Genomic DNA, 23,065 nt, shown 5'->3' on the forward strand with positions numbered 1-23,065 from the left:
TCTCAGTCGCCTTAGCCCATGGAATGTGACACTTCTAACAGCGTTATTTTCTTCCGTCAGCCATGCTGCGGAGGAGGCGGCTGTCTCCACCGCTGATTTCCCGCAGTTATTCGGGAACGCTCCTCCTCCTCCGTTCGGCGCAGTGCGAGGGCCGGGGCCAGGGGCTGCGCGGGGCTCCGCCGGGCCGGCAGCCGCAGCCCCGCCTGACAACACTCAGCGCCCCGGGAAAATAAATTATTAAACCCCGAATCTAAGCGAGGGCCCCGAGGCAGCCGCGGCGGGCAGGACGGAGGCGGGGCCGCCCTGTCCGGCCGTGGCCTCAGCCCTGGCCCCGGCCCTGACCCCGGCCCGGGCAGGCGGGCGGGGCGGAGGTGGGACGGCCCGGGCGGGCCCGGCGGGCGGAGCGGAGCGGAGCGGAGCGGGGCGGGCGCGCTCCGGAAGAGGGAAGGAGCGGAGCGGAGCGGCGGTGGCAGCTGGCGTGCGGCGGGATGGCAGCGCGGGGCTCCGCGGCGGATGGCGCGCTGCGCCGCGCGGCCGAGCAGTGGCTGCTCTGGGATAAGGTGAGGGGCGCGGCTCCCGCCAGGCGCGGGCTGGGCGGGGGGCGATGGGGGCGCAGGGTCAGGAGGCGTGACGCCCGGCTGTTGCATTGTACCGGGTCGGGGTGCGGTAAAAGCACCTGTTTGCTCCTTCGGCTCTGCTTTCAGAGCTCTCTGACAAAGGGACGCTCCCCCTCCACCCATCCCCTCCCGCCCCGCGGCGGGGCTGGCGCAGGTGGGGTTGCGGGCCCCCCGGTGCTGCGGCTCCGTCACCTGCCGTTCAGAACCGTCCCGGCTGGTCTCTCAGTCGGGCGTTCAGCTGTACTGAACGTCGTTTTCAAAAGGGCCTGTATTGTTCCGAACCGCCTCAGTCGCAGGGCAGTTGGTAGACTTAAATTACTCAAGACCAGCATACTTTGCCGTGTTACCTGTCTCTCAGTGTTAAAAACCTCCTGGTACCTTCAAATTCTTGTTTACTAAAATATTGATCCCAAAAGACATGGGGGCTCCTTTCAAAAACACTTGGAAATGCAGAAGCTCTCAGTCCTGTATTTTTCAGGTGTTATTTCCCTTTCTGTTGATGCCTATCTTTGGTTTTGACAGCACTATATGCAGAAGTAGAATCTTCTGTCTGTTTCTGTTTCCCACATACCTAAAGAGATATCTTGCCATAGTAGTGTTCTGGAAATGGTCATGTAGTTGCTTGCTGCTGCAGGTTCCACTGAGATGCAGGCCTCTATTGGCACATTTGGTTTGCATTTTTAATGTCCCTTTAAATATAATTTGTTCATTTGTCTGTATTGGACTGGCCATTGCCCTCCTTCAGTCACTAATGGACTCCCCCCGAGCTGAGCACTCGGCAATGCTCTCTGGTTTTGTGCAGCACACATACCTGTTTGGTGAGGCATCTTCTGCTTATTTCAAAAATAGCAGTGGAAGCATATAATAATTCTCTTTTTTAGTATTCTTTCCAGGTTCTAAAGGGTGTCATTAGAAGTACCTCGAGCTTCTTGTGATTCTTCAGTAAAATCAGTAAACTGTTTAACCGACCAGTTACCCAGTTCTGGTTTTATTAGTGATACAGCAGTGACAAACTAGTCCTTTTTTCAGAAATGCTAATGCATCACGTCAAATGAGCTTTTGTGCCTTTTTTTCCTAGTTTAATTAAATTTGAGAAAATAGTTTGGTTTTAGAGCCTCTTATTTACATAGCTTCCCTGACCAGCATTAGTTGTATTCCTGTCTTCTGTGTAATAATTTGCTTTTTAACTGGTTATTCTGATTATTTTGTTAAACCCTCTGGAAATATAATGCAGTATCCCTTATAGCATCTTTACTCTTGGAAGTTTAGCCCTCTGTTAGAACTTGCATCTTTGACTCAGTAATGATTGACTAGTGTGCAATACCCATTGATGATTGCTCAAAAATGATGAGGTATTTTAATTTCTCACGGAGCTGTTGCATGTTTCTATTGAGCAACAGAAGAATCAGGTGTAACCCTTGTCCATTTACTCTGATATAAAAAAAAAGTTCCTTTTTGACATGTGGAGATGGGTTAATATTTAATGATGATAAGCGCCATGTTTCTTACAAAATAATCGTCTGCAAGAGCAAGCCCTTATGGCTGATGGCAGTCCTGCTGACCTAACTGGAAGTTTTACCTACATGACAATTACTGTGCTCATTACCAGGTTGTTTTCATCACTCTGTTCATTACAGGAATAACATATTTGTTATTCTTTCTATTATCAGTCATAGAATTATGAATGGAAGATAGCTTCTGGTTTTAGTAAAAATAAAATCTGTTTAGTCAGAAGTTTCTCCTCTCCTGTAAAACCTTGTGGGGACTCCTCTACTGATGATAACTCTTTGGGCCTTCCTGTAGTGTAGATTAAAGTAAATAACTCGAGTGTTACCAGGTGATGTCCAAGCTAATTGCACTAGTGGTTATTATCTTGGTATTAAATCATCTGCCACTGTATTCACAGAAAATGGTACTCCCATATTCATATCTGGTTTAATTTGAGAGCAGAAAAAGCGTAACCTGAGAGAATCAATTAGAAAGGAGAAAGCCAGCATTTCGTCCTTCTGATACAATTTGGTCCTTCTTTGGTAGAGACGCTATGAGGAGTTTGTTTAAGCAGAAGAAAAAGCCAAAACCAAGATTAGTTTTTTACTTAGCTGTGTACAATGGCATCATAATGTTCTCCACAAAAGCAAAAATAGGCAAGTTCCTAGGAGAAAATAGCCATAAACAATTATAACAGTAGTTCTGGAAAAATCCTTCTACCATATTGAACAGGCTTGGCCTGGCTTTTACCATTGTTTGGTGTGGGATGGAGGCAGGCAGTGGGGAGCAACTCAGTTAATGCAACCAAGTTTTCTTTAGTAAACTATATGGACTGAAACTCTTAAGACTTGAGCAGCCACCTGGACATGTACATTTAACCAGACTTGAAAACTGGAGGATCCTTCTAGTTTCACAGTACATACCAGACCTGGGAAACTAAACTAACAACAAACAAAAAACTCCTTGGCTGTTAGAGCTGCAGGATGCTCCTGATGTCCTTCTGCATTGGCATTGCAGCTTCTGGTCTGTCAAACACCTGTAGAAATGTGTGTGGTATCTACCTAAAAACATGCTCTTTTCAGTACTAAGAGATGACTTGTGTGCACAAAGCTCACACAGAGAAATTAAAAGGTGATTAGGCAGTGTACAAAACTGGATGCAAATGGTGTCATCTGGGCTTTACTTTTGAGACACAGGCCTGATGTTACAGCAAAAACTTGACATCAACTTGTAAACAGCCTAAACTCAGTTATGCTGCCCTATATATTCTATAACAACATAGAATTATAGTTACTCCTACAGAGTGTAATTACCCACTAATAATAGATAATTGTGTCAAGCTGCCTGCAAGGAAGTGTCAGTTACAACATTCTTGGACTGGTAAATTGGTAATTTTTGCACTGGAAATCAGTAATTCTGAGGTACCTAGTTGTTTATTGTGCTCAAGAAGCTGGATTTTTTTTTTAATTCTTTATTTTATTCTTCATTATGCAATATGCTCATTAGTACTAAAGGCTCTTTAGCTTTTTCAGTATGTAATTAAACTATGTTGTTTGTCCTGTGGCAGTGGGTGCACAGGTCAGTGGTTAGGACATCCTGACTCTGGTCATTGTTTGATGTGCAGAATGTTTATACCTTTGTATGCAAACTTACTCACATGCCTACTGCTCTGTGTCTTTGCAGCATTTTCTGAAGCTGCAGAAGATACATGGTTTTACATTTAATTTTTTTACCTTTTTTGCCTAGAATGATATGCTTTCCCTTGCTGTAAGCATGCCTTGGTCATCCAGGAAATAGTAAAGTCTGTGACTATTATGAGTTCATTTAATTGCCTAGAAATCAAAGTTTGTGTCCCTTTGGAAATGAGAATCTTTGTACTCCAGAGTAAAGTGTGTGTACTCATGCAGTGAGTAACCTGCTGCCTCTCAGATAATCTTGTTGTCAGGAATCTGCCACCTGCCATCTGTCCTCTTGTCTCCTGCGTTCTCAAGAAATCAAATACTGGAACTTTGCAAGTCTCATGTTATAACGTTAAGAAGTTGAGGCATACAGGACTTTGCTAATTCCCTAAGTCTGGAAACAAAAAGAGTAATTAACAATAGAGAATTTGTGGAAACAATATATCAAGAAAAGCAGTGAAAGTTAGAATCTCCTCACTGTTGTCAAGGTCTGACATGGCCTTTTTGTTGCCACTCTCAAGTAATTTTATTTAAGAATTTGGTTGTAGTTTCTAGGCTTTCGTCCTGGGGTTATGTTTATTTTTACAAGCGTTACCTGCAAACATGTTGGAAATTATCTTCTGCCCAGTCTGCCTAGTTTTGCTGCTACCTCTGGTGCTACCCAGTCTTGGGACAAGGTTATGATTTCATTTGTTTTAAACTCTACATATAGTGCTATAGAAATAAAAAATATTACAGCTTACCTTACTTTCTTAAATGTTTAGTGTAGTTCTTGTGTTGTGATGAGGAAAAATTCTCTGAACTGTGAAAGTGCTGCTTTTTGTTAGTTTTGTTTTTAAAAATAGAAAACATTAAAATAGACATCTTGGAAGTCTTTTTAACATCCCAGTTTGTGAGAGATATATATACACAAACACACACTGCTGTCCAGGTAGCATGCTCACTTAAGGAGATAAATCTAAGGCAAGTAATACTTGAGGTTGTGCTGATTTAAAATTAAGAAGACAGCACGAGTTCTTGAAATTGTGTGCCATGTTTTGATACTGAAACCCAGAGATTGGGACAGAAAGTCACTTCTGTTAAAATGAACAAAACCTCCTTTAGAATGTCTGAATTTTGTGTCAACAGAATCCAAAAACTTACGCAATCGTGAAACAATTGCTTGCGGAAGGAAATGCTGAAGAACTGCAGAAATACTTTGGCTCGAGGATGGAGTTTGGCACAGCAGGGCTCAGAGCTGCCATGGGAGCAGGGATTTCCCACATGAATGACTTGACTATTATCCAGACAACCCAGGTATTGTGTTCAGCACTTTATCTCACTTAACTGGTTGTGTAGATGAATGGAAGAGCCTGATTTGTGGCAAGCAAATGAGTATTCTATGGAAGTACAAGTTCTCTCCTATTCTTCCAGTTTTCAGAAGTAATTTAAATTATAATTATTAGCTGAGTGCTGGTCTCTGAAAACAAGCAGAGAGAAGCTGTTAAACCATTAAAAGAAGTTACTTTCCGCATTTGATTTGCAATTTAATTTATACACAGCTGCTGTTAAGTTCAAGTGTAACAGTTAGCACTGTTGTAACAGCTACAAAAAAACCCCAAAGGTAGCCAACATTTGATTAAGCTTTGCATGTGCTAGACATGGTTTTACGTGCAGTGAAGGTATGTATACATACGTGGATCCTAAAGTAGATCTTCTTGGGGAAAAACCCACAACCTTGAATAACTGCAGCCTGGAGTGGTGATGTATCATGTGCTAAAGAGATGCCATTATTAAGAGTGAGATTTGAAAACTTGAAACACTGGCCAGCTGTCCTCTTCCTCATGTGAGACCTATGACAGCTGAATAATTTCTCAAAATCTGCAATTCAGACTAATTGTATTACCTTTTTGGAGTTGATTCTGATATTTTAAAAAGTACTTAAATGCTGCCCAGGTATGCAATATTGATTTGAAGGTTTTTGATTGGTCCTGGAGTGAAGCTGAATCCCAGAGCAGTTCAGTGAGATGCTATGTGTGCTTAGCTTCCTAAGACATCAACATTGTAGCAATTATCTTAATGTGATGGTAAATTAAACATCAAGATTGGGTTAATGAGGTTGTTGTTTATGTAATGTTTGTTGTTGTCTTAAGGGATTTTGCAGATACCTTGAGAAGAATTTCAGTGACCTGAAAAAGAGAGGAGTTGTGATTGGGTTTGATGCTCGTGCTCATCTTTCCAGTGGAGGTAGTAGCAAAAGGTACTTCTTAGGTTTTGTGTTTAGTATTTTGTAGATACCTTGTGTGATCCATGATGGATTTATATCTACTTCAATTGTATTTTCTTTCTGTAAAGTGCATTAATATGTGGGATTTACAGTATTCTTACATACTGGTAATGCCAGAGCAGTTCTTTGAGTTGTGCTTTGTCTATTGGGAATAATGAGGGAACACATTTAAATTGGGTCTGTACAATAATTGAGATATATTGGTAAGTGATGGTGTTTTTGCTGGGATTTTGTAATTGCATTAGAGTAGGAGGGAAAGCTGTGAATTCTAGGAAACTAATAGGCAAGAAAATTAATATATTCCCATGGTATCTTTTCTTCCTGTTTAGGTTTGCAAGACTTGCTGCCAATACCTTCATCAGTCAGGGAGTTCCAGTTTATCTATTCTCTGACATAATACCAACTCCTTTCGTGGTAGGTTTTTTATTATATCTTTTTATCTGCTTGAAATGTACACAAATACCATAAGATATCTCGCATTACTTAAATTAAGGATAACTACACAAACCAGTTCTTACTTTTTAAGCTCTTCCTGCAGGGAGTCTTGTATTTATTTAGCTATTTATAGTTTACAACATCCATAGGAAAAGAAGAGAGAATGTGGAATGTCAGCAGATTGCTGTGGAGCTGTGGAGTCTGAAGTCTGAAACATACATTTGGCTGGATGTTTTTTTTTTTTTTGGGGATGAGGGGCAAGGGCAGGCATTGAATCCAAAATAGCAAGTTGTTGGAGTGCAGTGATGTTTTGCCAGAAGGGTTGTTGGATTGTGTCCACGATGCCCCCATCAGAACACCAGGTGTCTCCAGAACAGCACAGAAAAGCCCTGCTCTAGGCCCTTGTCCTAAAAGCAATCATTTCTCCATGTGCCAGTTGCTCCAGTGAGCATTGCAAACAGAACACAGTAATATAAAGACTTGCTACATACCATTCTTATACTGATACAATTTTTTTTAGATTTAGGGTCAAATTCTTCATAGTGCAGCTTAAAGTGGTGTTGCAAGAACTGCAGTTGATTGCATTTCACTATTAAACAAAGACCCAGGAGTAAACACAAATTGGACATGTATTCATGAATAATGCTTCATTTTTAATTCGCTCCATCTGTTTTGAGCTAATTTATAAGAGTTCTCTCCAAAACAATTATCTTCTGAACCCTGATGGAGTAGCTGCTCCCCAGGCTGCTCCCAAAAGACAGTGTGGATGAGACTGCTTGAGCTGCAAGTTCTCTGCCCTGACTCTCTGTGCTGACTTGTGTCATTACCCAACAGACTTGGCAGCCTCTAAGGCCTCAGGTACCTCAAGTCGTTCCACAGTAAGGAACACATGCATCTGGCTTCCTTCTAGAAAGGCACTAGAGATTCACAAAGTGAATCTGGAACATTAATAGCATATAAATGGAAAAATGCGCAAGAAAAAACAAGGGCTAAAGTTGTGCCACATGAGTCTGGTGGAACAAGTACTGTTTAGCTTCTGCTTTAGGGAGTCCGTGTGTAGGAATCACATCTTGACTTTGTTTTCATACTGTGAAGTATTATATATGCATGAGAAGAAATAATATACGATATGTGACACATTCTACTTCAAGTAACTTTTTCTTGTTACAGCCATACACAGTAACTCATCTGAAGCTTTGTGCTGGAATTATGGTTACTGCTTCCCATAATCCAAAACAAGACAATGGTTACAAGGTATTCTAATGTGATCTATTTTCTGGCTCTTTTTTCCATGTGGAGAAACTAAATGCAATTGATATAGTTCCTATCATGGTATAGACTAAATTAATTGCAAGTCTCTCTATCTCTACTGCGTATTTAAAACTAGTATCATGTTAAACTAATAATATAATTAGAATCTTCACTCTAGAAGGCAGGATGCCATTGTAATCTGCTACCCACTGAAAAAAAACCACAGCAGAATTACCTGTGCACCACTCATTCAGTAGCTTGGCAGTCATGTACAGACTGTTTCCAAAATACAAAAATGGAATTTTTCTCAATAAGTGATTGGGTATTGTTTTGTGTTTCATTATGGATCCTGATATCTTTTGATAAGATTAAACTGGAGTTTTTAATAGAATAAAAATGGGATGTGAGAAGAAATGCTGAGAAGATGAACAGAATACTTTGGATATACCTAAGCCTAATTTACTGTAATACTCTAGTTAATTTACTGCACCTTAACCAACAAAAAATGTAACAAAACTGTCTTACAAGATTAATGATCAAATACTCACTTACCTGTTTTTTATTTAGGTTTACTGGGAAAATGGTGCTCAGATCATTTCCCCTCATGATAAAGGAATTTCTCAGGCTATTGAGGAGAACCAAGAACCATGGCCTCAGGCTTGGGATGACAAACTGATTGACAGCAGCCCGCTGCTTCATGATCCATATGCCATGGTCAATAAGGAGTATTTCAAAGACATACAGAAACAGTGCTTTTACAGGTGACTAATGTTAATTCCTTTAAGAATAAGGATATTCCATCTAGTATTTTAGCAGGGCAGCTTAAACTGATGGAAGTGAGCGTGGCCACAATCCTGCCATGACCCTGTTCTGCCTGTGCCTTTTTGTCATCTTTTGGGGTTGTGCTGGCAGCTGTGTGGTGGTGTCATGATCCAGTTAATAAAACTGTCCTGGCAGAAGTCTAACCCAGCAAAGTGAGCAAATTTCTGATGATAGCTCCCTGTATTTTCATGGCCATGCATCAGCCAAGTGTCACAGCAAGACTGGGGCTGCTGTGGGTGAGCTGGCATGGACAGCCCACCAACCTCAAAACAAGATTCTCAGAGACAGTGAGGCAGGTTGTTAAGCCAGTTCTGGACAAGAAGGCCTTGGCTCTGTCATTCCAGCCTTGCTTTTGCTCCTCGTAGTCTTGAGTGCCTTACAACAGCCTACTCCTATCACATGCTCAGTAAAATCTTTACTCAGCAAAATGAAGTGAATGTTTCTCTTGGTGAACAGTTAGAATTGATTTATGTAGTAGATGAGTATCAACCTTTTAGATCTGCTTATTTTGTGTAGAAGTTTTGACCACCAGTAACCATGTTCTGCCTCTTGCTAAAAACAGTCAGGAGTTACTAGAAAGCTGGGCCTATTACACTGATTTTTCAGAGCTGGAATTAAATGTCTCCCTAGGAGTTTGCATGATTTTAGGTATGCCCAACACTTTTTACTTCCTTAAAATGAGTGTGCTCAAATTGGGCAGGCTGTGTTCTCAGGTTTAAATGCTAGAGTTGGGGATGAAGAATCTCTTTAGTCAGTTGTATTTGTTTTTCGTTTGACTTCTTTGGGCTGTGTAGACTGTACTGTCTTTATTACTCCAGTGATTTGCACATGCTAGGATACTGGATGCCAAGAATGACTCATATTGTTGAAAAATTAGGCTAAGCCAATTTTCAAGCCATTGCTTTTAAAATCTGATCTCCTTTAATTCATTATTTTAACAGTGACATAAAATACTGTTTCCAAACATAGTCAGGTCTTCTGTGTCCAAGTTTACTGTTAACCTGTTTTATTTCAGGAATATAAACAAGGAAACAAACCTGAAATTTGTTCATACTTCTGTGCATGGCGTAGGACATAAATTTGTGCAGTTGGCATTCAAGGCATTTGACCTTAGCCCTCCTTTTGCTGTTCCGGAGCAGAAAGATCCTGATCCAGACTTTCCCACAGTGAAGTATCCAAATCCTGAAGAAGGCAAAGGTGTTCTGGTAAATAGATTTAATTTTTTTTAACAGCTGTGATGTCTTTCAGTGTTTTCCTTTTTGCCAAAAGTCACACCTGTAGATATTGGTGGAATGTCAATTTTTAATCTGTTTCATAGCCTTACATTTAGTGAAGAGTTAGCTGGTATCCTTTCATTGACATAACCCTCTTTGAACCAGTCAGGTAGTAATTAGCTATAACTTTCAGCTACTTTGTTCTGTGCTCTAACAGAATGGGCAGGATCTGCTGATGGGACAAAGTGATAGTTAATTTTAAAAAATAAAATAACAATAAAAATCTTCTCATTTTCTTTTGGAAGGAACTCTTTTGTTCTGACAGCACACCAGGAGGGGACAGGAGAAGTCCTGATAGGTGTTAGAGTTTCTGCTACTATTTCTGTTACACTTTGTTATTGAAGGATCCTCTTAAATCTAGGTAGCTTTTAATTTGGGCTACAGAAGTGGAATGATGTAGGTAAAGTTAAATGTCCTGACTATGTTCTTCTGCTACCAGGCTAGAAGTTTTTGGGTTTTTTGAGATACACGTAATGATTTCAGGTGTTTGAGATTCAAAAAATTGGGAAAATTACTTAAAACCTATAAAGAAAGTGAAAATATTTGGGAATATTAACACTCATCTGGTCCTGCTTGCCACATTTCCAGACATTGTCTTTTGCTTTGGCTGAAAAAGATGGGGCAAGAATCATTTTAGCAAATGATCCTGATGCTGATCGACTGGCAGTGGCAGAGAAACAAGAGAGGTATGGTAATAAAGTAATGCAAACCATTGACATTTTTTACTCCCAAGGTTAGGCTCATTTGGAGAATTCTTGCTACTTGTGTTGCAGAAGAAGAATAGTCACAGTAATAATTTTTTTTATTGAAAACATACAGAAATGTGAGAAGACTGTATGAAGCAGACTACAGTAGAGGCAGGATATGAAATAATGATCAATATTAGACAGTGTACAGAACCCTGAATAAATAGTTGATATTTGCTGTAGTTCAGGCATGCACAGAAGCATGTGAATTGTTATTGTGCTATACTTTTTCAAAGGTAGGTGTTCAGTTAGATTTTTTCGCGTACGACTGATAAACATTTTTTTCATTCTAGATTTATTAAAAAGTAACTTGGATTCAGGAGAATATGTATAGCTCCCTGATAATCTCTTGCTCTGTAGTATGGGTATCTTCTTTCTCAAATCCTGTTAAACCAAACATTTTACTAATCATTAAATGATTTGTGCTTCTCTTGCTCAGTTTCCCACTTCTTTACATAGTGTTATGTATTTACATTTCACCTTAAAGTTTTTCCGTACATCTTGGTGTAGTCATTTGTACTCTCCCCTTCAAGACCCACCTACATGTGCAGTATTTATCTTTGCATACCCAGTCTACAAGGGGATCACAACAGGCAGACTTGCTCAGTCAAGGGCTTACCATACTTACCATAAATTGTTCATATTTGTGAAATGTAACTTATAGTTCTGACTCAATATAGCTGTCCCCTGATTTCGTGCCCTCTGATATCCTGTACTTCTACAATTGTTTGCATTTCTGTATTGTGGTTTTATCTGATCAATAAAAGAAAGCTGAAGTTCAAGCACTTGGTATCGTATCTACAAATACTGGTGTTTCTCCTTTATCTACCTTGATAAAGCAGAAACTAATCTGAGCAGTTATAAGCTATAAATCCTCAGTAAAAATAAGCTTCAAGGTTTTCAGCTTAGAGAGGAGCAGAAAAAAAATGTGCTGCTGGGCCAGCATATATGAATTCCCTGTGCATGAGGGACAGAAGAGGGATGTAAAATTATGGCAACAGTTTTGGTACCCAAGGGATGATATGGGCATCTGCTAGATGTCCTCAGTGGTTGTGGATGTATTAAATAGTTGAATCTGTATCAGTTAGACAAATTTCAAAAGTCCAGTTAAAGGAGATAGTGCAAATACCCATTTTGCTCAACACATAACCAAAAAAGCTAGCTTTAAAAGTGGCAGTGTTTTCTTTGGGGTTTTGGGGTGCTTTTAAATTCATTAGCCTCACAGCATGAACTAAGGAGGTTTCTCTGCCTTTGGAAGAAGAATGGTTTTTTGTGGACACTGCTGTATCTTGGAGAGTGTTAGTTGGAAGGTTCTTATTTCAGTGGTTGTGGTCTGTGTCTGCCTCAGTTGGCAATTCAGCATTTACAAAAAGGTATAATGAGTTTCAGATTATGCTAGTTATGATGGGTTAAAACAAGAATGCAAAATCACTCATGCTTTTTGTCTGAAAACTTTGAGCTACCAGAAACTTGAAGAGGGGTGTTAGTTTACTGCATCCATTACCAGTGAGAGTGTGGGGCTCTCATTCTGCTGCCTCTACGCTCGTTGTTTAGCCAGTCTTAGTTGTCTCCTAACTTCCAGTCCTGTGTCTTCTCAGACTTCTGCTGTAGCTTTTCATACACTAATCAGATATTAATATAGGCTTCTACAGTATCTGTACTTCTTCTTTGACAGAACCTCCTGTAGAGCACACTCTCTCAGCACTCTTACACTAAGTTGCTGCTGTGCATTGCTTTGTGCCTGTTGGCATCAATAAATGCAGGAGACTGAGTCTGCTTCTCTTTCACAACAGGTACTGTTTCTGTAGGTCTTGGTTTTGTCAGTCTGGAAGTGTCTCTGTCCCCTTTTGTGACTGGGAATTTTTTTGGCAATTTTGACATCTGTCTTTCTTTTTTTTCTTCATTTTTTTCCTGTTCTAGCAACACATCAATATTAATATTTTATACCCATTTAAGATTTTTTTCCAATCTTCCCAATGACTAATTGATGTATTTGTGATTAAATTAAAAGTATTTGTCACTAGGTCAACTAAAAATACTGATCACTTGAGAACTGGTTTTTGTGTCTCTGTGCTTGTCTTAGTCACTGAGTTTATAATTTGTATGCTGAACATTTTTGTTCTTAGAATATGTTTCATCTTTGGATAACTGCAAAAGCTTATGTGTATGATGGAGAAGAAAGGTAACAGTTTCAGATTACTTTGGGGGAGGAATTTTTTTGTTTGTTCATCATGAACATGTGATACCTTGTTACTGTTACATGGAATTCCAAGCAGTGGTCTATTTGTTAAAATTCATTTATAGAAGAGCCAATAGATTCTTTTTTAGCCCAGTATTATCCTTTGATTTCATGTACTTTCTAATCTACTTTTTGCCTGTAGTGGTGAATGGAAAGTGTTTTCTGGAAATGAACTAGGAGCTCTTTTAGGCTGGTGGATCTTCACTTGCTGGAAGAATAACAGTAGGGATACTCGTGCCATTAAAGATGTTTACATGTTATCCAGTACTGTTTCTTCCAAAATCCTGAGAGCAATTGCACTAAAGGAAGGTTTTCACTTTGAGGTAAGCAACATGTTGCACATTATTCCATGTGCTTTTAGTATCTTTCCTACAAAGTGTCATATGTTCATAAAACATTGCTTTTCTTTTTAATGCCTTTGATTTCTTCTTGCTGCTCTAGGAAACTCTGACAGGTTTCAAGTGGATGGGCAACCGTGCCAAACAGCTCATGGACCAGGGGAAAGCTGTTCTTTTTGCATTTGAGGAGGCTATAGGTAAGAGAAGAATGTTATGTTTTCATATCTTGCAAAATAGTGAAAATAGAGCTACTGCAATAAGTAACGGAATTGCAGAGAGTCACAGAATGGGTGAGATTCTGTGAAGGGACTGTTGGAGGTCATTTTGTCCAATCTTCCTGCTCAAGCAGGGTGTCCTAGTGCATGTTACACAGGATTGAACCCAGATGGTTCTTTAATGTCTCCAGGGAAGGATATTGTACAATTTCTCAGGGCAGCCTTTGCCAGTGCTCTGTTAGTGTCCCAGTAATGAAGTAAAACGTAGGAAGGATATTCTACAATTTCTCAGGGCAGCCTTTGCCAGTGTCCCAGTAATGAAGTAAAATGTAAAAAAAGTAAAAATGGCAACAAAAGGGTGTTTTCAATACCATGGGTGTATTTCCAGTGAGTAACAGATAATTCAGATAAACAGATAATCTGTTTGGCTAATTGATACTAGTTTTTAAAACCTTTGTATTTCTGCTTAGCACAAAGTTTGTGAACTAGGAGTATCTATCTGCAGCATGGCTGTAGCATGGCTATGCAGATTTGGACTCCAAATTCTGCATAAAGTTCTTTTAAACAAAAGAAACAAACGCCTTTTTTCAGACATGAACTTGAGCTTTTTTGCCTGACAGGTTTAAGTTCAGTGTAAATGAGAATAAAATAAATTAAAAACTACCCCAAATTACATTTGTGAACTGAAAAGCCATGGTTGAAAGCCACAAATGAAAGTTATGAATTCATGAGGAGGGAATTGTAAATCTCTAATGCTCTTTGAGTATCTCAATACCTGAAAAACAGAGAAAATGTGGATAATTTCACACATGGTTATCTGTGTTACCTTACACCACCGAATAAGGTAATCACATTTGAGACAATGCTATACTTGCGTTGTTCCTGCAGTGTGGCATTTCTCTTTCTAGAAAGCTCCTTAAGAACCTGGGAGCATGTGACACTGATATGATGCTGATGATATGATAAAACTCTGTCTTGAAATTCCATTGAATACCTTATTAAAATTAACACTGATTAGAAGATACATTTTTTCTGCTTTTGGTTTGACTCTAAAATATCTGTACTATGGTAATATGCATTTCTTTAGAAAGCTCCTTAAGAACCTGGGAGCATGTGACACTGATATGATGCTGATGATATGATAAAACTCTGTCTTGAAATTCCATTGAATACCTTGCTTAATAAAATTAACACTGATTAGAAAATACATTTTTTTCTGCTTTTGATTTGACTCTAAAATGTCTGTACTGTGGTAATGTGCGTTTCTCCTTTCAAAGATGTTTGGCTAACCTTCCCTCCTCTTCCCATTTCCTGTTAAAATGTGTCTAATTATAACTAATGTTCCTTGTTTAGGGTATATGTGCTGTCCTGCTGTTCTGGATAAAGATGGTGTCAGTGCTGCTGTTATAACTGCAGAGATGGCCAGCTTTTTGGCAACCAGGAATTTATCTTTGTCTCAGCAGCTGAAAGCTGTCTATGATGAGTGAGTTCAATTTTAATTTTTTATTTTTCAGATTTTCTCAATTTCACATACTGGGGTTAATAGGGACTTAATTGCAACCTATAGTTTATAAAGAAATAAAATGTGAATTATTGTACTATTAAGATAATTCTGTAATAGTAATCTTCAGAAAGTGTTCCTGCCTTGTGGACATGAATATATTTATGACTTTGTTTTGTGTTGTTTTAAGGTATTTTAAATATAATAATCACTACCTTACTAATTCTCTATTAGTAATGAGATATTTGTGGTGTTTTTCTTCACTTGCCTGAAATTTTTTTTTATTTTGGGAAGTTCTGTACTTGGGTCCTTTTACAGAAGCTTGGCCAGCTGTATTGCTAAGGTGTAGAGATTATAGTGCTTCTTGCTGCTTAAATGAGCCAGACACTCAAAAATGTTAATGGCTGAATGGGTCTAAGTAGCTCTGGCTTATTTATGCTATACATAGAAGCCAGCTTCTGTCCTTGCAGAGCTACTTATGATTAAATTCATTCTAGTTGGCTCTAAAGTTAGGCTTTTTATTGTATTATTCTGTCTTTTTTTTTTAATAGATTATTGTTGTTGAGTTTTGGTTCTCCTTTTCTCTTTCTGCTCCTGATTAATGAGATTTGAGCTGATTATTCAGAAGGGCTGTGACTGGCCATTACTCTTGGCTGTATACAGCTGGGTATCCCTCTGAGGCACTACTTTTCTTTTGTTCTTTTTTAATGGATTCAAAGAAATCAATAGCAAAGGAGAATATTGGATTTCATGAGGCAGGGAGTGATTTTTGTGGAGGTTTTGGGTTGTTTGTTTTAGAGGAGGGAGCAGCACAGGCTGTTTGATACTCTCCAGCTCTTCGTGTCTCGTACGCACTAACAAGGGAGTGCGGAACCTGCAAAAAAACTCTTGGAAAACTCCAGCCTTTGTGCTGCTTGTTTTGCTAGTCCTGAGTTCTCATTTGTGTGCAGCAAAACAAGCCATGCTTGTTTTGTTGTCTCTTTAGGAAGGAATCAAGTGCCAAAGACTTGCTTACACTGCATAGATAAATTGTGTGATATAAAAGCATGAAAGAAAAATTCATACCTAGAGCAGCAAATGCAGCATCTGATGTGAGAATTCCCTTAAATGCTACTAGCTGGAAGTGCATATTCAATAATTGAATATTCAAGCTCTGGCTTGAGCTTTTTTTATTATTTTTTAAATACTAATACTACAGTAAACACCTGCTTCAGGTTGACTTCAGAATATTTGACTGAGTGGAATTGAGCTGTGCCACAGTGCTGCTGTGTACATAGGCACTGAGGAGGACTCAGAGCTGCTTCAGCATAAAAGCAGTCTGTAAGATGTCACTGTCCATAGTCACTCTTCGTGGCAAAGCTACAGATAGAGGGAGGGATACAAATCTGCCCTATTAAACTGTTGTTTGATAATGAGCTGGAAGGACGGTTCTTGTTTTGTTTTGGGAGGTTGTTTTGTATGTGTTTGATTTTTGTTTGTGGCTGATACAGAGTTGCAGTTTTCTACTTCTTACTACTTTACTTTTTTGTTAGATTTGCCTTGTGAGTTACAGTTGAAGCAGAAGAAACTCTTATTTTGTGCTATGGAAATGTAGAAGGGGAATCTGTCTCGAAGTCAATGCAGATCAGAAAAAGGACATGGTCCTAACATGCTTATCACTTCTTTCAGATACAGGATAGGTTTTGTTAATTCCCTTACTAAATTCTTAAGATAATTTAACTACTATTAACTTTCAAGATATCCATTTAGATATAATCATGACCCTATTTAAGAGTCAGATTTCTAGCGTGAACATCCTAGTACTAATGAAGTTTCTGCCCCTCAGATTTTCACTGCCGTCAGGGATATTTATCAAGTCTTGATCTGTAGCAAGAGCTCACTGGAACAACCAGCCCAGGCTTGTATGTTTCTCAACAACATGATATTTTGAAAAGTCAGTGTTACCGGGTCATTTGTCTTTGCATCACATTACCTGGAAGCAAACAGGTAGAGAGACAATGTTCAGAACAGTTTGGTTTAGTAAAAACACTTTAATGGGAGAGTAGAAACACTTCAGTGAAGTGTGATTGGAAAAACCAGTCTAGAATTTGTTTTACTTAGAAAAGGTCAGCTGGAATCCATTCGAAGAAGCTATTACATGTAATCTCTTCCCTTCCTTTGGTGGTTAGAGTACTTCAAGGCAATAATGGTATACTTTTTTTTTCTGGTATTGCTGTAAACTTTCTCAGTTTTCATCATTAAAAATAAAAGACATCTGCAGAGAAGTTTATTTGAAGTATGTAAAATGGATAATTAAGCTGTTTGGACCTTTTTAAAATTTTAAGGGCAAGAACTGGTGCTTCAGTTGAGTGAGCATGAGTACAGTGTTGCTTTTTGGAAGGTTGTGTAATGTGTCTGGTGTACAACTCTTAGGACATTGCTTCCTGGATTCACTAATATTGCATCTTCACAGATATGGCTTCCATATTACCAAAGCTTCGTATTTCATCTGCCATGATCCTAAAGTTATTCAACAGCTTTTTGACAACCTTAGAAATTTTGATGGAAAAAACACATACCCAAAATCTTGTGGTAGATTTAAAGTTTCTGGAATAAGGGATCTAACTACTGGATATGACAGCAGCCAGCCAGATCAAAAGGCTGTAAGTATCTTTCTAAATTGCATGTAAATCATATGTGATGTATGTACACATACATAAGACATTCTGTGGAGAAACACTAAACATATTTACATGCTGAGTCATAAAATAACTTAGATTGGTGACGATTGTTATGCCTTGGTGAGAGGAAGTGAAGCCAAGGGGGTGTTGGGTTTTTTGTTAGGTTTTGTGGTGTGTTTTTCTCTCCAGGATGACAGTTTGTGAAGGGCAGTAGGAGGATCTTGCTGCCTTGCTACAGCAATCTGCATTGTTTTCTTGTGAGTGCAAGTTAAACTGTCTGTTAAGATGTGGCTTTGGATTCTGTTTCGCCACTCAATCTCCATTTCCTTTCCTCCTGGGAAATGCCATGACAGCTCAACTTCTATTAGCAGTAAAAAATTGTCTAGAATTGAAATGAGCTACCTAGCAGTGATGCAGTTCTGCCAGATTCCAGGCTGAGGGCAAGGCTGTCCTTGTGGTCTTAAGACCATAATGTTGAAGAAAACAGAACTAAACTATAATTTTAGCTGATGCTTTTGTCATACTATCTAACATCAAATCATGGATTTATATATAGCCTCTTTCCAAGTTTTTTTTTTTTTAATATTCTTAATATTTCTAGATACTTCCTACTAGTAAAAGCAGCCAAATGATAACATTCACTTTTGCTAATGGAGGAGTGGCTACAATGAGAACCAGTGGGACGGAACCAAAGATCAAATACTATTCTGAACTTTGTGCACCCCCTGGAAACAGGTATTGTCACTTACAGCAGTGCAGTTGGTGTAACAGGGTCTGTGTGGCTTTTTGGTATTGTTTTAGAGAAATAAGAGCTGTCCACGGTCAATAATATTACTAAAGTCATTTTAGAGAATGTATTTGTATAAAGCTTCTGCAAAATTTATTGACACATTCTTGTCACTGAAATTTCTTTGAACTCGGTTTTACATTCAGTGAAAACAGTATCAGGAAAAGCATTCTGCCTTAAATAAATGCAAATATTTTCACCCCTTTTTTTACATACAAAGTTGCTTTAAAAATATTTAATCAAATATAAAGTGTTCTAATATATTTCAGACCCTTTTATGTTTAGCAATTATATCCTTAACCAGTAGCCTTGGAAATCATACAGTCTTAAAGATAACAATTAACTTATATAATGAAAGTAATATTTTTTCACAGATGAAAAGTCATCTAAGAATACTGCTACAGGTATAAAAATTACACTTCTAGCCACTCACATTTAGTAATAGAGGATCTTCTGAACTCAAATTTGCCATACTACTTTAGATTATATTGTGGAGTTATGTTTCTTCATAGTCTTCGTGCATATCAGTTGAAAGTGAACATCAGTGCATTGCCATAAGAAATCAAATGTAGACTTCTAGCATTAATAGAAAATGTTTGTCTAAAGCAATGCAACAGATCTAAAAATTCCTCACACTAAAACTATACATTTTAGCTTTTCCACTGTTTCACTGTTTTCTGTGTTTGTGTGATTTTTGTTTTCCAGTGATGTTGAACAGCTGAAGAAGGAACTAGATGAATTGGTCAATGCTCTTGAAAAACACTTCTTTCAACCAGAGAAAAACAAACTTCAACGAAAGACTGAGTAAAATAGCAAAATTACTACCTTGATTGGCTTTTGCAGAATTAGAAGTGCATTATTTAAGAAGTTAAGGATTTTTAGGACCAAACGTATGAGAACTCTGACTCTAAAGACTTCTGCTTTTAAGAGTTATTTTGGGTACTCTTGGCTCTAGTATCTTATTTTGGAAGGAAAGTAGTACGGACCAAAAAAACCCAATAAGTTGAAGTAAAAGCTTTATGAACTAAAAGTTGACTGCAAATGTATTTCAATCAAAACTTGTTTTAATTAAATATAAGTAATATTCTGATATCTGAAACAGCCTGTTTTGTGGTGACTTATTTGTTTTGTGTACATATCATCTGATAACACTATGCAGCTTTGTCTAGGTTTAGATTTGCAAAGGAAGTTCTTCTGTTAACAGGAAGTATTTAAAGCCTGTGGTGAGACTTTGACAAACTTGGGGCAGATTAATCAGAAGTAGTGATCTTTCTTAGGGATTTTGGCCCAAAGAAACAAGAAACTCACAGCAAAATTTGTTCAATTTCTGTTTGTTATGAGACTCTGTATAATATTCCAGGCAAGGGATACAAAGTGTACTAAACTGTCTTTGAATACCACGAACCCATTAAGATAGTATATCGACATACAGCACCTTTTTTTTGCCTCACTGAACTAAGCATAATTAGTTCAATGCATAGCCTAGTTTTGGAGCCTCTCACACTGTGCTGCCATGACTTGGTGCATGTCTAATTTAGAGCAGAAGTTTCAATTTCATTGCATGCTCTTGTCTGTGCTTGCAAAGCCTGAGAGGGTTTTTTGGAGGTTGCCAGTTGACTTTAATATGGGGCTTTTCTGCATTTTCAGTATTTGCTTTGGATATCAGTGTAGCAATAATGGTCACAACCGTAGGTACATACTTCTTATAAATGCAAAACTCCTAAGCTTGATTATCCTCCCAGAATTCAAGTCTTCTGTGCTTGTTATTTTCAGTGCAACTGAAGATTGCAGCAGTTGTGCAGCTGCATACGGGGAGGCAGCCCTGGGGGAAGTGGAAGGAGAGGAAGTTTTATAGTCTGATGTACTACTGCAGATCATGTGCAGACCTGTGAGAGGCCTCAGAAATGAGTTTGGGGGTGCTTCAGGGATCTTTGGTGGTTTATGACAACTTCTAAGACATGACAGCGGCCTCTCAAGTCAACCGAGTTGAGCGAATTATGCCCCATCAGAAGGAATTAATACCTTCAAGCCTCCATGTGTGTGTCCCAGTACTTTTCTGCAGGGGAGTTTTCATGCCTGAGCCAGTTATGTAAGGGGAGACATTGGCAGGATAAAAAGCACTATCCTACCACAAAGGATCTGCTTCTTACTGGCTTTCTCCTTGCTCGAAATCACAGACTCAGGAATGGCACTTCAGGAGGCAGGTTGGGGCAGTGCCTTCAATTTGGGCATTGATGAGCTACATCCTCAGGGCTGGAGAAGCTTTGTGGGTCTGCACAAGCCTGCAGCCTTGTGCTCCAACAGGGGAGGTGATTCTCTCCCTCCACTGTGCTCTTGTGAAACCCCTCTTAGAGTACCGCATCCAAGAACAATGTGAAGCTGTTAGAGCAGGTGCAGAGGAAGGTCATGAAAACAGTCAGAGGGTTAGAATACCTGTGCTGGGAAAAAAGGCTGAGTGGGCTGGGGTTGCTCATCCTGTACAAGAGGCTGTGAGATCTTTCAATATAAAAGTGGGCTTATAAGCCCACATGTTTTACCAGGGTCTGTAGTGACAGGACAAGGGGAAACAGTTTTAAAGTGAAAGAGGATGGATTTAATTGGATACAAGGAAAGATTTTTTTGTACTGAGGAGGGTGAGACACAGGAACAAGTTGCCCAGCAAAGCTCTTGGATGCCTGAAAGTGTTCAAGGCCATGTTGGATGCAGCTTTGAGCAATCTGATCTAGTGGAAAGTGTCCCTGCTTCATGTAGGGAAGTTGAACTAGGGAAGGTGATTTTTAAAGGGGACCATCACACCAAAACCATTCCGTAATTCTTTTTACTTTCATTTTTACTGGGAGGGCTCACATTTCTTTTGGTGCAGAATATGATAAAGGATGCTTTACTGAATTCATGGGGAAGGCCTGAAGATGGAGGATTACAGGTCCTGAATCTTTTAATGTTTTTATCTTAACATCTCCACAGGTTAGCGAGGCATATTTTACATGTGCTTTTATATGCCAAACCTGGATTTGGATTTTGCTAATGTTAGAAGTTTGGAAGTGAGACCTGAAATGCGCTCATATATACTGAAACATCCTCAGAAACAGTACAGACATAAGGTAATGACCTAATCTTTATCATTTTGTCTTCCCAAGGTCAAGGAATTTACTTGCTCCATTCCTTTCTCTATCCCAGACAGAAGTTCACAACTTCAGGGGGGCGGGACATGACAAAAAAAATAGCCAAACCCACAGCGGTTTATCAAACTGCTTGAGCAATTACAACAAACTACAAAATTACAATTTAGCAACTTGTTATTGCGAAAGTCTTTACTAACCTTGTCTTGCATCAGAGAAAGAGGATCTAGAACTGAAATAAAGAATCAAAACAAAGGCAGCAAGAGTATAGCAAGAGAGAAGTTAATATTGCAGGTCAGAACGGGTGTTAAGCTACAGTTTCTTCAGAGCTGGTCTAATTCTTTCACTGAAGTGTTGTGTAAGATAATGAAGCCTACTTAGACATTCTTAGTCCCAAGACAGATACTAAACCATAGCCAAATGTAATTTGTAAAAAAGAAGCCTTGAACTGGGAGCAGGTGCACTAGTATTATATCCAGAAATGGGAATTGCCATGCCTGGAATAAAGAGTACTTGCAGCCCAGATTGAACTTGGGTGTAAGGGAATTCTTGGCTGTTTCTAGAGGAAGACACATCCCTACATTACCAAAAACATGTAAAATTAGTCTGATTTTTATAACAGAAGGGAACACAATTCCAGTGACAGTTATAAATATTGATCCTATAGGCGATCAGGCCTATGGGGCTAGAGGGAGAGACTAAGAAGAATGAGCATAGTACTCAAAACTCTGCCAAAACAAACCCCAAAACCAGTAATGCTTTAAGGATAGACCAATGGACTTCACTTGAAGGTTATTCATTTTTTTACAAGTCACAGTATCATAAAATTTACTGAATAAATTAAAATTCAGGGATGGATTGGAACAGTTTGGCTGGAAGGAAATAAATACATTTCATCTAAGTACTATGAACTTAGTCCACAGCATATTATCTAAAAGTATTGTTATGATAGTCAAGTATTGAGCTGCAGAAGGATTTATTTAACGATTTTGCTATATTCAACAAATCATTCAGGATAACTGGAATTAATTCTAAGAAGCTTTATTATATAAAAAATTTCAATTTTGTACAATGTGTGCTTAAATATGTAACTGATTCACCTACAAAGTTTCTGTAAATAAAGTTTTTCTCCTTGCTAATTCTTTTAAAAATTCCAGTGGTCATGGGTTTTATTTTCACACACCACCAACAAGCAAATCTTATGTCCTTGATTAACAATCACTGTGAATAGCAACATTACAATGATATTAAATTAACAGTTGTTAACCACCAACATAAGTATTAACAAGTTTGGGGATTTTTGGGATTCCGATGCTGAAGGCATCTGGATGCCATATGTATATCTAATTAATTGTAAATAAAAATGATCACCAGTAAAACAGTTTCCTGTCTCTAAGTACAAAACTAATCAAAAGTAATTAAGCTGAATTGTTTTCCTCCACAGGGCATTTTTGCACTATGTAAGATATGCATTCATCATGGTATTAGTATTTCTGATCAACTTCCAAGTAGAAAACAACATCACTCTTTTGTATAGCAATTGCCAGGTGACTGAAATGAGGTCATGCACCATCAGAACATTGTGAATAATGGGATGACACTATTAAACTCTCCAATCATATCCTAAC

At 38.7% G+C, this 23,065-nt stretch overlaps 1 protein-coding gene across 1 annotated transcript; it reads left to right on the forward strand.

The window, feature by feature from the left end:
* The first annotated feature begins 456 nt into the window (after positions 1–456).
* PGM2 (phosphoglucomutase 2) lies at positions 457–22,588 on the forward strand. Its single transcript, XM_041458644.1, has 14 exons — positions 457–560; positions 4,913–5,080; positions 5,917–6,023; positions 6,380–6,464; positions 7,656–7,739; positions 8,304–8,497; positions 9,574–9,763; positions 10,421–10,518; positions 12,960–13,140; positions 13,259–13,352; positions 14,724–14,853; positions 17,324–17,513; positions 18,133–18,266; positions 19,024–22,588. The coding sequence occupies exons 1-14, from the start codon at positions 489–491 to the stop codon at positions 19,124–19,126; spliced, it is 1,830 nt and encodes a 609-aa protein (XP_041314578.1). The 5' UTR covers positions 457–488; the 3' UTR covers positions 19,127–22,588.
* The last annotated feature ends 477 nt before the right edge of the window (positions 22,589–23,065 follow it).

This window comes from Pyrgilauda ruficollis, unplaced genomic scaffold, assembly GCF_017590135.1.
Source record: "Pyrgilauda ruficollis isolate IOZ18807 unplaced genomic scaffold, ASM1759013v1 scaffold1, whole genome shotgun sequence".
Classification (NCBI taxonomy): domain Eukaryota; kingdom Metazoa; phylum Chordata; class Aves; order Passeriformes; family Passeridae; genus Pyrgilauda; species Pyrgilauda ruficollis.

What these genes read in the sequence shown, in the direction of transcription:
- PGM2 (XM_041458644.1), top strand. Translation starts at nt 489, where the DNA reads ATGGCAGCGCGGGGCTCCGCGGCGGATGGCGCGCTGCGCCGCGCGGCC. An exon ending in CAGAAACAGTGCTTTTACAG is followed by an intron (nt 8,498 to 9,573) that starts GTGACTAATGTT and finishes GTTTTATTTCAG; the next exon opens with GAATATAAACAAGGAAACAA. An exon ending in TGTGCACCCCCTGGAAACAG is followed by an intron (nt 18,267 to 19,023) that starts GTATTGTCACTT and finishes TTTGTTTTCCAG; the next exon opens with TGATGTTGAACAGCTGAAGA.